The 13253-nt window shown below is 60.2% G+C and overlaps 1 protein-coding gene across 1 annotated transcript; it reads right to left on the bottom strand.

Annotated features, from left to right (window-relative positions):
• Positions 1 to 3250: 3250 nt before the first annotated feature.
• Positions 3251 to 6678, bottom strand: LOC102083938 (inhibin beta C chain-like). Its single transcript, XM_065043587.1, has 2 exons — positions 5899 to 6678; positions 3251 to 5029 (listed from the first exon to the last, which is right to left on the bottom strand). Exons 1-2 carry the CDS (start codon positions 6200 to 6202, stop codon positions 4269 to 4271), a joined length of 1065 nt encoding a protein of 354 aa, XP_064899659.1. The 5' UTR covers positions 6203 to 6678; the 3' UTR covers positions 3251 to 4268.
• Between the last annotated feature and the right edge of the window lie 6575 nt (positions 6679 to 13253).

Raw genomic sequence — 13253 nt, 5'->3', positions numbered from 1 at the left:
TAAACATGAGAAGAAACTTGTTGATGGTGAGGGTGGCAGAGCCTGGCCCAGGCTGCCCAGGGGGTTGTGGAGTCTCCTTCTCTGCAGACATTCCAACCCACCTGGTTCCTGTGTAACCTCATCTGGGTGTTCCTGCTCCATGGGGGGATTGCACTGGATGAGCTTTCCAGGTCCCTTCAACCCCTGACGCTCTGGGATTCTGTGATCAGCTCCTTGTGCCCAGCTTCGCTCCACTGAGGCAACCTGGGGACCAAGGTCCCAGCACCTCCCACCCCCCAAGTGGGGAGAGACCAAAGGTCCCTGTGCAAGTGCCCTGGGGAAGCTGAGATTGGACAGATGAGGGACAGCTCGGGCTGATACCTCCCAGCTGGGCAGCGAGGACTCAGCACCTCGTGTAGCCCGGACACCACTGGGGATGCAGGCAGAGGCTGCGCCAGCGCCCGGGGCGTCACTGAGCAGAGACCACCCTCCCCGTCTGCCACCCAGCAGGAGTGTACCCGGACCCCTGTGCTGGGATGAAGGGACGTGGTGGCTTCAACGAGTGTTTCTGCCCAGGATCCTGCCAGTGTGCGTGGGGGGACACGAGAGGGGACACGGGGGGGACACGGAGGAGCGCGGGGCAGCGCCCCCTGGTGGCGGCGGATGGAGCCGCCTCGTCGCCGGCACCGCGGGTGCTCGGACCTTTTCACAGAATCCCAGAATGTCGGGGGTTGAAGGGACCTGGAAAGCTCATCCAGTGCAATCCCCCCATGGAGCAGGAACACCCAGATGAGGTTACACAGGAACCAGGCGGGTTGGAATGTCTGCACAGAAGGAGACTCCACAACCCCCTGGGCAGCCTGGGCCAGGCTCTGCCACCCTCACTGGGAAGAAGTTTCTGCTCATATTTAAGTGGAACCTCCTGTGTTCCAGTTTGCACCCACTGCCACTTGTCCTATCACTGGTTGTCACCGAGAAGAGCCTGGCTCCATCCTCCTGACACTCCCCCTTTCCATATTGATCCCCAGGAATGAGTCCCCCCTCAGTCTCCTCTTGTCCAGCTCCAGAGCCCCAGCTCCCTCAGCCTTTCCTCACACGGGAGATGCTCCACTCCCTCCAGCATCTTGGTGGCTGCGCTGGACTCTCTGCAGCAGTTCCCTGTCCTGCTGGAACTGAGGGGCCACAGCTGGACACAAGATTCCAGGTGTGGTCTCCCCAGGGCAGAGCAGAGGGGCAGGAGAACCTCTCTGACCTACTGACCCCCCCCTTCTAACCCACCCCAGGTCCCATTGGCTTCCTGGCCACAAGGGCCCAGTGCTGGCTCATGCTCACCCTGCTGTCCCCAGGACCCCCAGCTCCCTTTCCCCTACACTGCTCTCTAACAGCTCATTCCCCAATTTATACTGGACTTTCTTGGGGACATGGGCATTGTCACCATGTCCCAGTGCTCGTGTCCTCCAGCTCCCTCCCACTCCCCGGTTCGGTGCTGCCTGTGCAAGCCTCGAAGGTGGTGGGCGCCACGCCATACACCCAGCCTGACCTCGGAGCCTCTTAGCAGGATTATCCCCGCTCTGGGCACTCTACTTTCCTTGGCATTAGCCTGTCCTCCCAGTGCCCCTGTGTGTCATCACGCACCGCAGGTGTCCAGTACTCCGCGGGAGCATCTTTACACCATGACCCATGAGATACTCTCACCACTGACTGCATTGGACCCTCGGAGCAGAGGGAGAACACGGGGATCACATACAACAGAGATTTCAGGCGCCACCTCAGCTCCCAGGCACAGCCTGCAAAAGGCTGCTCCCTGCCTCAGTTTCCCCCCACTGTCCTAGCCTGAGACCAGTTCCTTTCCCAACACAGGGAGGGATGAGGAGGGGTGGTCCTGCTCCCCAGGGTGCCCCCAGCACACAGTGGGGTTGGCAATGCCTGCACAGTCCCCCCTTCCTCCAGCACAAAGGGAGAGCCCCCAGCCATGTCCTGGGCTGCAGCCCATCAAGTCCCACAGCATCACCCCCGAGGCACGGCCAAGGTGGTGGGTGCAGCTGAGCGGGGTTGCTTGCATGCCCGTTTTGTAATAGGCATAAGCAGCTCAACAGATTTATTCCTGAGCCGAGTGTGACCCTGGCTAAGCTGCCAGGAAAGGCACCGGGCACCGCGCAGGGCCAGCGCTGCCGCCCGCTCCACCGCGGGCGCCTTGGGGACCTGCCCCAAGACCACTGTCCTGTTCCCAAGGGGCCACCTGCATGGCCAGATGGGCCCAGCTCTGTTTTGCCACCAGCTTTGAGCCCCACATCTGGAAACAGCACTTGGGCAGCTCCCCCACCACAGGTTCTCAACCACCAGCCCCCAACCCCACCACACCACCCACCCCACCGTTAATCTTGGCCTCCTGTTTAGGAAAGTTAAAGCTGCTCAGAGCAGGGCCAGATGATCACACAGATTAAAGACTTAGTGGTACCACCACGGCCAGCTCAGCATCTCAGCTCCGGGCTGGTGGGTCAGCGTGTCAGTGTGTCAGTGAGTCAGCACATCACGCACACGCGTGTGGACACCCCCCCCACGCACACGTGGAAACGCACGTTCCCTGTTGGCCTTTGGAGATATTTTCGGGGCTGCGGGTGACGGCCGTGCCCCCGAAGATGGGCTTGCCCGCTGCGGCCAGCTGATGAAAGCTGCCCTTTGTCCACTTGCAGGGTGGAGCGCAGGGCCAAGCTGGGAAACCAAGTGGGTTTGTCCCCAGATAAAACGGCCCCAAACTGAGCTTTGAGCGGACACTTGCGCAACAGGGACTCAGGCCAAGCGTGCGGGATCCCAGAGGGGTGAGCGGGGGCATCGTCTCCCGCTCCAGAAGCATCTCACACCGAATTGTGCCCAAGCAGCTTGGGCATCACCAGGCTCTGTGACCGGCTGCTATGGGGCTGAGACTGGGGTCACCAAGTGGCATTTAAGGGAAAACATGAGAAGAGTTTGGGGAGACATGATTCGGGTACAACCTCTGGTATTTGTAGTGAGGGCACAGGATGTGAGATGCAGCTCATCATTTTCACTCAGCCCCCCCAAGGTCAGAGTCTCCAAATTTATGGTATTTTGAACTCCATTTGGGACTCATCCAGGTGCAGAACAGCATCTTCAGGTTGAGCCATGTCCCCTAGCAGCACCTGCCAGTAAACAGCTTATTTGATGCCACATTACCCTCTCCAGCCCCAGGGAGGTGGGACCATTTCCCCCACCCCATCTATTCATGCAGGTGATGCTAAGAAATAAAACACAGAGCCTGGATGTTGCATTTCCACCCATTTATTGGGGAAGCCGCACCAAAGTATTAAAATAAATTAAAAGTACAGGCTGTGCGGGTGCATTGCAAACGTGAGTATCAGGAAGGCAAAGGCAGAGTGGGATCTTCAGCAGAGAGGTGGGTGGGCAGGATGGAGCACCAGCGAGTCCCAGCAGCTGCAGAAGCTTCTGCTGTGAAAGTGGTAATAGCTGCACAAGTAGAGGTACAGAATAACCTGTATCGTTAGTAAAGGCAAAGTCTGAGTCGGACCTCCCTGTGAGGAGGCGCTGGGCTGGAAGAGACCGGTGCGGTGAGCAGCAGGGAGGAAAAGCACAAAACCCAGGGGAATAGAAGGGGCAGCACACAGGACCTGGCCAGGAGGTGAAGCCATCCTTCACAGCTCCATGCCCTCCTGTGTCTGGTCATTGTGGATTTGGGGCTCCTGGCAAAGTCACCCCCTTCATCCTCATCTTCCAGGCCTGTTATTTGTGCTTCATTCCACTTGTCCCCAACGACAGGCCCAGACTTGCTGCAGGAAGGTTTGTCGCAGAAGAGCAGGACTGCCCCTCGTCCTCCCGTTTCCCCCCCGCAGGACACAGACCCATCCCCGCACCCCACTCTGCTCTCAAGGAGCCGAGTCCCAAACTGTCACCAGCCACTCTGAATGTGAACAAAGCAGCCCCCTCACCCCACACACAGAGGGGAACACAACCACGGGAACGTGGGGTCGGCTGGGGACCAAAGGGATGCTGCAGTCCAGGGATGCTCAGAGTCACCAACAACCCACAGCTCGGACTCGGGTGGTCTGGTGTGGCCTTGGCTCTGTCCCACGTGTCCCCAGAGACCCCTGCTCCAGGTGCTCCCTGGAGACACCCCCTCCTCCCTCCCTCCCAACCTTTCCAAAGGGGTCCATTGCACCACAGGCTGACTCGAGCTCAAGGGAGCTCCCCAGCTCTTCCCCCCACCAGAGAGACAGTCCTGAAGAAGGGGGGTACCCAGCATGGCCCCCCCACCCCTAGCTACAGCCACAGGCATCAACAATCATATCAGGGATGTCAGTCTTGACAATGTTGCTATTGCGATCAAAGTAGAGGACGGAGAGCGGCCGGCGTCGCGTGGGCACACAGCAAGAGTGCCCCGACGCCTGGATGTTGTTTGCTTTGACGAGGTTGAATACAGCTGTGTGGAAAGAAGAGGCCATCCCAGGGCTACCTGCCACATGGAGAGGGCACTGGCCCACGCAGTAGTTTATCTGGTAGCCCTCGGGCTTAATGATCCAGTCATTCCAACCGATGTCGCGGAAATCCACGTAGTAGTCCTTGCGGCAGCAGAGGTTGGAGTTCTGGCTGCAGCGGAGGCTGCGCTTGGCCACGCCGTGTCCTGGCTCCCGCACCTTCGCCTCGGCCACCAGGAAGGGCTGGTGGGACTGGCTGGCGTTGACTATTGTCGTGATATCACCCCTGTCCCCGCGGCTTTCCAGTTCGAGCCGCAAGGTCCTGTGCTCTCCCCCAAAGAAACTCTGCAGCGCCGGCATGAGGGGGAAGGCGCGCCAGCCGCTGCCCTTAGCGCTCAGTCGCCTCTCGCTCAGCAACGTGCGATTGCCCCCCACCAAAGCGCCTTCCCCACCGGCAAGGAAGACTCTCAGGGTGAGGCCGGCTACCAGGTCTCGGGGAACTCGGAGGTAGAGCCAAAGCTGAGCCCGCAGGATGTGAACGTCCTGGTCTTGAGCGCGGCTGAACTGGAACTGCAGCCCCAAGGCAGAGGGAGACGTGAGCTCTGAGGGGAGAAAGGGATGAGGTGAATGATGCAGGATCTGTGGGAAGGGGAGGCTGCACCACCATCCCGCACATCACGGCCAGTCTCTTCCAGCTGCTTCAGGAAGGGGACAGGCACTGCAGCACTCCAGGTGCAGGGTGCCAATTGGCCAATATGGGAGCAAAAGAGGGGCCATCTCTCCTTCTCCCACACGGAGCCTTCCTGCACCGGCAGCACTGGGAGGTCATCAGTGCACAGCAGGTACATTAAATAATGGTTCAATCACAGCCCGCACAGCTCCAAGCACCCTCAGCCCACTGCGAGGAGGCAGATGGCCAGGATCCCGACCCCAGTGGTGCTGAAGCACCCCGAGGTGCAGGGGCTGCACATCCTTCTGGGTCCCCATGAGCCCAGTGCAGGGAGACGCTGGCCCAGCAGGGGCTTACCCAGGGTGTCCCGTGGGCTGGCACCGGGTGCAGCCTGGTTCACAGAAATACAGAATGTCAGGGGTTGGAGGGACCTGGAAAGCTCATCCAGTGCCATCCCCCCATGGAGCAGGAACACCCAGATGAGGTTACACAGGAACCAGGCGGGTTGGAATATCTGCACAGAAGGAGACTCCACAACCCCCTGGGCAGCCTGGGCCAGGCTCTGCCACCCTCACCATCAACAAGTTTCTTCTCAGATTTAAGTGGAACCTCTTGTGTTCCAGTTTGCACCCATTGCCCCTTGTCCTGTCACTGGTTGTCACCAGAAGAGCCTGGCTCCATCCTCCTGGCACTCACCCTTTCCATATTGATAACCATGAATGAGGTCACTCCAGCCCCATCGGGGGCTGTGTGGGCAAGCAGCGGGGTCACACACCGCTGCCCACGGGCCCTCGCACCCACCTGGCTCCCCGAAGCTGATGATCTCGTAGCCCCGCTCGTCGTCACCGGGGCCCCGGCGGGTGTTTGCGGGCTGCAGCCGCCGCAGGGCGCGGGCCACGGCGGCGCGGGGCACGTTGTGGGCGAGCGTCGGCCGTTCGCGGAGCCGCAGCTTCTCCAGCAGCTGCCGCTTGGCCGCCTCCTCCAGCAGCCGCCGCTCCGCGCCCGCCGCACACGCCGGGCAGCGCGGCTCCGCCGCCGCGCACAGCACCGGGCTCAGCACCGCCGCCAGCAGCAGCAGCCACGGCCCCGCGCCCCGCGCCGCCATCCGCGCCGACGGGACGAACCGGGCCGGCACCGGGAGTGGCGCGGCCGGGCCCGCCCGCTTTGGGCACCTGCGGCCGGGGGCGGGCCCGGGGCCCCCCCGCCATTGGCCGGCTCACCTGCCTGTCCCGTCCCGTCGGGCGGTGGCCGGGGCGGGGGATTACCGGGATTAGCCCCCCCGCGGCGGGGGCGGATGGTGCCCCGCTGTCTCACTGTCGCCCACCCTCACAGAATCACAGAACCCCAGAGTGTCAGGGGTTGAAGGGACCTGGAAAGCTCATCCAGTGCAATCCCCCCATGGAGCAGGAACACCCAGATGAGGTTACACAGGAACCAGGCGGGTTGGAATGTCTGCAGAGAAGGAGACTCCACAACCCCCCTGGGCAGCCTGGGCCAGGCTCTGCCACCCTCACCAGGAACAAGTTTCTGCTCAAATTTAAGCGGAACCTCTTGTGTTCCAGTTTGCACCCACTGCCCCTTGTCCTGTCACTGGTTGTCACGGAGAAGAGCCTGGCTCCATCCTCCTGACACTCACCCTTTATATATCTGTAAACACGAATGAGTCCCCACTCAGTCTCCTCTTGTCCAGCTCCAGAGCCCCAGCTCCCTCAGCCTTTCCTCACACGGGAGATGCTCCACTCCCTTCAGCATCTTGGTGGCTGCGCTGGACTCTCTCCAGCAGTTCCCTGTCCTTCTTGAGCTAAGGGGACCAGAACTGGACACAATATTCCATATGCACTCCGGACGAGGCCGTCAGGTCCCCACAGGAGGGGTTCCCCCCCAGCCAATCACAAGCCTCAAGTTGGGCTGAACACGAGCGGGAAGGGTCACACGAGTGGCTTCATTTGGGTGAGCACAAGCAGTGGTACATGCAGAGATGTGTGCCCACAGGGCTCACACACGCATGTGCATGGGCTCTGCCAGCCCGCAGCTCACCCCAGTGACTGCCCAGGGTGCAGAGGGTCCTGGCCACACTGAGCTCCTCTGCCTGGTCCAAAACCAGTGGGAAGGGAGGGCTGGGGGAAATCCTGGCTGGGAGAGGAGCAGCAGGCCTGGAGGAGCCTGCTGGATGGACCTACCTGCCCATGGAGCCCACAGACCTGCCCCCACCACCCATGCGTTGTCCCCTGGGCAGCCCCTCAGCCATCGTAACAGGGCCAGTGTCATTTATTGCTGACAGAGGACCCAGCAGGGATCAGACGCTGTTCCCAGGATGAGCCCCGTGGCTCTTTGGGGACTGTTCACACCTCTGGGCTTTTGTCACTCCTACCGTTTGATGAGTTTGAGGGTCTGAGCCCACCCTTTGGACTGCTTGGTCCACCCTCATGCCAGGACCAACCTGGGCAGGGCCAGCAAAGGTTCATACCATGCCCCCTCCTCCCCACGAATTAAAATGGATGTTTGCATGTACTGAGGGCTCGTGAGGTGGCAGCCAGTGTCACATCAACCTGAAGATGTCCTTTGGATCCTTAGCCCAAATGCAGGACACACAGGGCACACAGGGTCCTGGAGAATGTTCCTGAAAGTGGTGCAAGGTGTCGCATTGGGGGAGCGGGAAAGCCCAGCGCTCTTGTGCCACAGCCAGGAACCCACAGAGCGCGGTGGGAACCTGAAGCCCAGCCAGCCCTTGGGGTATGTCCTGTGCCCACCTTGCCATGCGGCGCTGCCTCCAAGGTCTTGATCACACAGAGCCCCTGCCCGCGGCCAAGCGCAGAGGTGACGTGTAAACAGAGTGGGCTGTCTGGGAAAAAAGCAGCCACCGGAGATGATGCAACCAGAGTGCAAGGGACAAAGTTCTCAGCTGGCTGGGCTTGCTGGCAGCTCCCAGAATAGCCCAGGAATGTCAACAGAGAGGCAAGAGTGGGCACAGGCTGGCCTGGGAGCACAGCTCCCATGGGACCCGGGAGCCCTGCACAGGCAGCGCTGCCCGCGCACCAGCGGCACCGAGCAGGTGGCACTTTCTTGCAGACGCAGGTTCGTTGTGCACAATCACGGTGCACACATGATCCTTTGCACGGATGCTCAATGGTACTTACACATCTGCACTCTCCCTTGCGAACAGTCCTCCGTTCCACATATTTGGATACATGATCCATTCACAGACATACATGTGCACCACAAGCCCATTTTCCTGCCTTTCCCTGCCCCTCTACTCTGCCCTGGGGAGACCACACCTGGAATCTTGTGTCCAGTGGTGGCCCCTCAGTTCCAGCAGGACAGGGAACTGCTGCAGAGAGTCCAGCGCAGCCACCAAGATGCTGGAGGGAGTGGAGCATCTCCCGTGTGAGGAAAGGCTGAGGGAGCTGGGGCTCTGGAGCTGGACAAGAGGAGACTGAGGGGGGACTCATTCCTGGGGATCAAGATGGAAAGGGGGAGTGTCAGGAGGATGGAGCCAGGCTCTTCTGGTGACAACCAGGGACAGGACAAGGGGCAATGGGTGCAAACTGGAACACAGGAGGTTCCACTTAAATATGAGCAGAAACTTGTTCCTGGTGAGGGTGGCAGAGCCTGGCCCAGGCTGCCCAGGGGGTTGTGGAGTCTCCTTCTCTGCAGACATTCCAACCCGCCTGGTTCCTGTGTAACCTCATCTGGGTGTTCCTGCTCCATGGGGGGATTGCACTGCATGAGCTTTCCAGGTCCCTTCCAGCCCCTGATGTTCTGTGATTCTCTATTCCATGTTCCCATACTGGAAGTGGAGCGCTTCCTTCCTGGTGCTTGAGCAGGTTAATTTCCCCACAGGACAGGGCTGTTCCCGCCTTCAGCCCATGGAGGGAACCGGGTCCCTCAGCCTGACACTGTTCCCACGTGCTGGAATGAGCCTCAGGTGGCATCACTGAGTGGCACCTGCCCACGTGCAAGGTCAGGGGGGTTGTTAAAGCCCCTGTGTCACCACCATCTCCCAGCAGCCACCTCACAGCTTCAGACATGCAGGAAAGAGAAACTGAGGCACAGTGCCTGCTGCATTCACCCATCGCCGTCAGATCCACGGAGCCAAGATCAGGGCTGTGGCACAGCATGACACAAAGGAGGCGATGGGTTGTTGCAAAAAGTGTGAATTACTGTCTAACCCAACATCCTTCCGAGCCGGGTTTCCCCATAGGGATTAACACCTTAAAACCTGCCAGGATGTCTCCACACTGGCCAGCACCCCACGGCTGCCACCATGCACCCCCATTTCACCTGCAGCTTAGCAGGAGCATCCGCTCTGCCGGGCTCCTCGCGCCGCGGCCGCGTGGCCCTCCGTGCACTCTGGCCCACCAGATCTAGGCCAGGGGTCAGCGCGGAGCTGTGAGCGGCTCTTGCACCCATTGCATAAGTGTGTTATTGATTTAGCAGTTCCCAGAAAGCAAAGCCTGGGGACTGGACGGACCAAAATACCTCCCCTGGGTACCCCCCGGGCCCAGCACTTGCTGCACACATGGCTTCTGGGCCTCCGACCTCGTGTCCGGTGAGGCAAGCGTGGCACCTGACAACCTGACCCAGAGGTGCCAATAGGCTGGGTCAAGCAGACTCCCCCCCCAAAGAGCTCGTGCACCAGCGCTGGCTCCCACCAGACACCCCTTCTGTGCAGCTCTGCCACCGACGTCCGCCAAGGCAGCTGTGACCCGCACCCAGGGCCCATGGCACAGTCCAGACTCCAGCACTGACAACCTTCCTCTGTACAGACCCCTCTTCCCCCCTGTTCAAGGACAGGGAACTGCTGGAGAGAGTCCAGCGCAGCCACCAAGATGCTGGAGGGAGTGGAGCATCTCCCGTGTGAGGAAAGGCTGAGGGAGCTGGGGCTCTGGAGCTGGACAAGAGGAGACTGAGGGGGGACTCATTCCTGGGGATCAAGATGGAAAGGGGGAGTGTCAGGAGGATGGAGCCAGGCTCTTCTCGGTGACAACCAGTGACAGGACAAGGGGCAATGGGTGCAAACTGGAACACAGGAGGTTCCACTTAAATATGAGAAGAAACTTGTTGATGGTGAGGGTGTCAGAGCCTGGCCCAGGCTGCCCAGGGGGTTGTGGAGTCTCCTTCTCTGCAGACATTCCAACCCGCCTGGTTCCTGTGTAACCTCATCTGGGTGTTCCTGCTCCATGGGGGGATTGCACTGGATGAGCTTTCCAGGTCCCTTGCAACCCCTGACATTCTGGGATCCTGTGGTTCTGTGATTCCCCGGATCAAGTGCTGGAAGCCGCGGGCTGCAGGGGCACCAGGCCGGGGGAGCAGTGCACAGGGTGGCGGTGCAGCGAGTGCGAGGGCCGGCACCAGCAGCTTCCGCGGGGACAGTGGCAAGTGGGCAGCCCGTGGCCCTGCAGCCGAGGGGCAGCACGGAGCGGGAGGCTGGGCGAGGGCTGGAGGCGCTGGGCTGGCGGGGCCGGGCAGGCCGGGCTCCAGCCGTGGGAAGGGAACGAGGCCAGGGCCCGCAGCCAGGGACGGAAGGTCGGCGGCCCTGCTCCCCTGGGCTCCCGCTGCCGGGGCTGTGTCCCCCGGTGCCAGCCAAGCCATGAGGAGCAAGAGAGCGGCCTGTGCCAGGCGCCCTCCTGAGCGGCCCGTGGGTGCCGCCCGGCGGTGCGGGACAAACAGCTGCGGGACAAACCGCTGCAGGGCCACCCAGATCCACCACAGGGGCTGGTCCTGCAGGCTCCCCTGGGGAGTTCAGCGGGTTGGGCCCCGTGAACGGCGCCTCGCAGCAGCAGAGCCGAAGGTGCCCAACACAGATCACCGCGCGCCTCCGAGCCAGGGGCTGCTGGCTTGAAACGGGGGTGATGGAGCTGGTGAGGGGCTGGAGCACAAGTGTGATGGGAGCGGCTGAGGGACCTGGGGGGTTCAGCTGGAGAACAGGAGCTGAGGGGAGACCTTCTGATCTCTGAACTGCCTGAAAGGAGCTTGGAGCATGGAGGGGGTTGGTCTGTGCTCCCAAGTGATAAAACAAGAGGAAACGGCCTCAAGTTGCGCCAGGGGAGGTTGAGATTGGATATTATGAAAAAATTCTCCATGGAAAAGGTTGTCGGGCACTGAAAAGGCTGCCCAGGGCAGTGCTGGAGTCACCATCCCTGGAGGGGTTTAAAAAGCATTGAGATGAGGTTCTCGGGGATGTGGTTTAGTGCTGGAGTTGGATGAGTTATGGTTGGACTCGGTGATCCTGAGGGTCTCTTCCAACCAAAATCATTCTATGATTCTATAAAACTGCCCGTGAGGCTGAAAATTAAAAATTAATCCTTTTCAAGGCAACAGCAGAGGCTTTCAGGAATTCCCACCCCTCCCTGGCGCTCCGGGCCCTGCCAAGGGGCACCCTGGCACAGCGCACTTGGACCTTTGTCTCAGGGTCTGTTGATACTGGCAGCGGCTCCTTCCAGGAGCCACCGGCAGCAGCTGCACATCCCCGTGCCCGCCCGGAGCGGAGGCCGAGGGGACAGCACCTCGCGGCGCCCCGTGTTCCCTCCCGTGTCAGATCTGGCACAGCCCAAGGGCACGGCCCGAGCGCTGGGTCAGTGCTGTCTGCGTGGGAGAGAGAAGAGTCTGCGCTGCGGGACCCTGGACCCTGCTCGGCTGGAGAACCTCCGACCTGAAGACACCGTGGAGGGCACGTTTTCAGGTGCCTGGCAAAGCCCCAGGACGATGTGTTCTGCCCTAACCTCAGGCTGCCAGGGAGGGGCCTCAGAGACTTCAACCTCTCTTGAGGGGGCACCCCAAATCAGCAGGACCTCTGCTCTACCCTGGTGAGACCACATCTGGAATATTGTGTCCAGTTGTGGCCCCTCAGTTCCAGCAGGACAGGGAACTGCTGCAGAGAGTCCAGCGCAGCCACCAAGATGCTGGAGGGAGTGGAGCATCTCCCGTGTGAGGAAAGGCTGAGGGAGCTGGGGCTCTGGAGCTGGACAAGAGGAGACTGAGGGGGGACTCATTCCTGGGGATCAAGATGGAAAGGGGGAGTGTCAGGAGGATGGAGCCAGGCTCTTCTGGTGACAACCAGTGACAGGACAAGGGGCAATGGGTGCAAACTGGAACACAGGAGGTTCCACTTAAATCTGAGCAGAAACTTGTTCCTGGTGAGGGTGGCAGAGCCTGGCCCAGGCTGCCCAGGGGGTTGTGGAGTCTCCTTCTCTGCAGACATTCCAACCCGCCTGGTTCCTGTGTAACCTCATCTGGGTGTTCCTGCTCCATGGGGGGATTGTACTGGATGGGCTTTCCAGGTCCCTTCCAACCCCTGACATTCTGGGGTTCTGTGTGATTCTATGACCTTCATGTCCATTCGGACGCAGCCGCCCAGTGAGGTTTGCGCTGTCTGTACCACAGCCCAGACAACAGAAGGCAACACGGTGACAACTCATAGGTCTGGCCCTGTTCTACCAATGGCTGCTGCAGCCTCGAGAGTTCCGCACTGGCCGCAGGAAAGCTGTTTGTTCAATAAATACAGGTGGCGAAAAGAGGTGTTGGAAAAAAAAAAGAAAAAAAAAAACAGCAAAACAAACAGCAAACCCGCTTTGCGTTTGCGCAAGTGGCCTTGTGTCCCAGACAGTATTGATTCCCAAGTCTTCCACCCTGCTTGTGCAGCAGCTGGGTCAGCGGGAACCCTTCAGGCCTGAGCCCTGGAGGCACCAGGACCTGGATCTGAGCACAGCGGGTGCTGTGACCTGATGGGAGATGCAGGTGCAGTGGGGGTGGGTTGGAGAACATGCCCCACGACACACGTGGTACCGTGTGCTGCTTCGACTGAAAATGGGTTAATTTGCGTCCTGTAGTTACAAACCTTTCTTTTCCCAGCTAGCACGCTCGTGATTTGGACTTAGCTTGAGAACAAGCAGGTAACACCCCATGTTTTGAATTTCTCTGCTCTGAGAGCCAAGGGCACTCTGAGCTCTGCCCACAGGTGTGAGGCAGCGAGGAAGGGGATGGATGGACAGAGCTGGACTGACACCCACACGGAGCAATCACAGTGTTCCAGCCCATTAGCATCCTGCTCATTATTTAAGAATGTCAGGGCCTTCCAGTTGGTTCTTCTTCCGATCTCTCTGGTTCTTCTCTCTGTCTCTGGGGTAGCTGGGAAGTTCAGTTTGGACGTTTAGTTC

Source organism: Columba livia, chromosome 29 (assembly GCF_036013475.1).
Source record: "Columba livia isolate bColLiv1 breed racing homer chromosome 29, bColLiv1.pat.W.v2, whole genome shotgun sequence".
Lineage (NCBI taxonomy): Eukaryota > Metazoa > Chordata > Aves > Columbiformes > Columbidae > Columba > Columba livia.
Note: the sequence above shows the minus strand (reverse complement) of the source record. Positions and strands in the feature narration are given on the sequence as shown.

What these genes read in the sequence shown, in the direction of transcription:
- LOC102083938 (XM_065043587.1), bottom strand. Translation starts at nt 6,202, where the DNA reads ATGGCGGCGCGGGGCGCGGGGCCGTGGCTGCTGCTGCTGGCGGCGGTG. An exon ending in CATCAGCTTCGGGGAGCCAG is followed by an intron (nt 5,030 to 5,898) that starts GTGGGTGCGAGG and finishes TTCTCCCCTCAG; the next exon opens with AGCTCACGTCTCCCTCTGCC.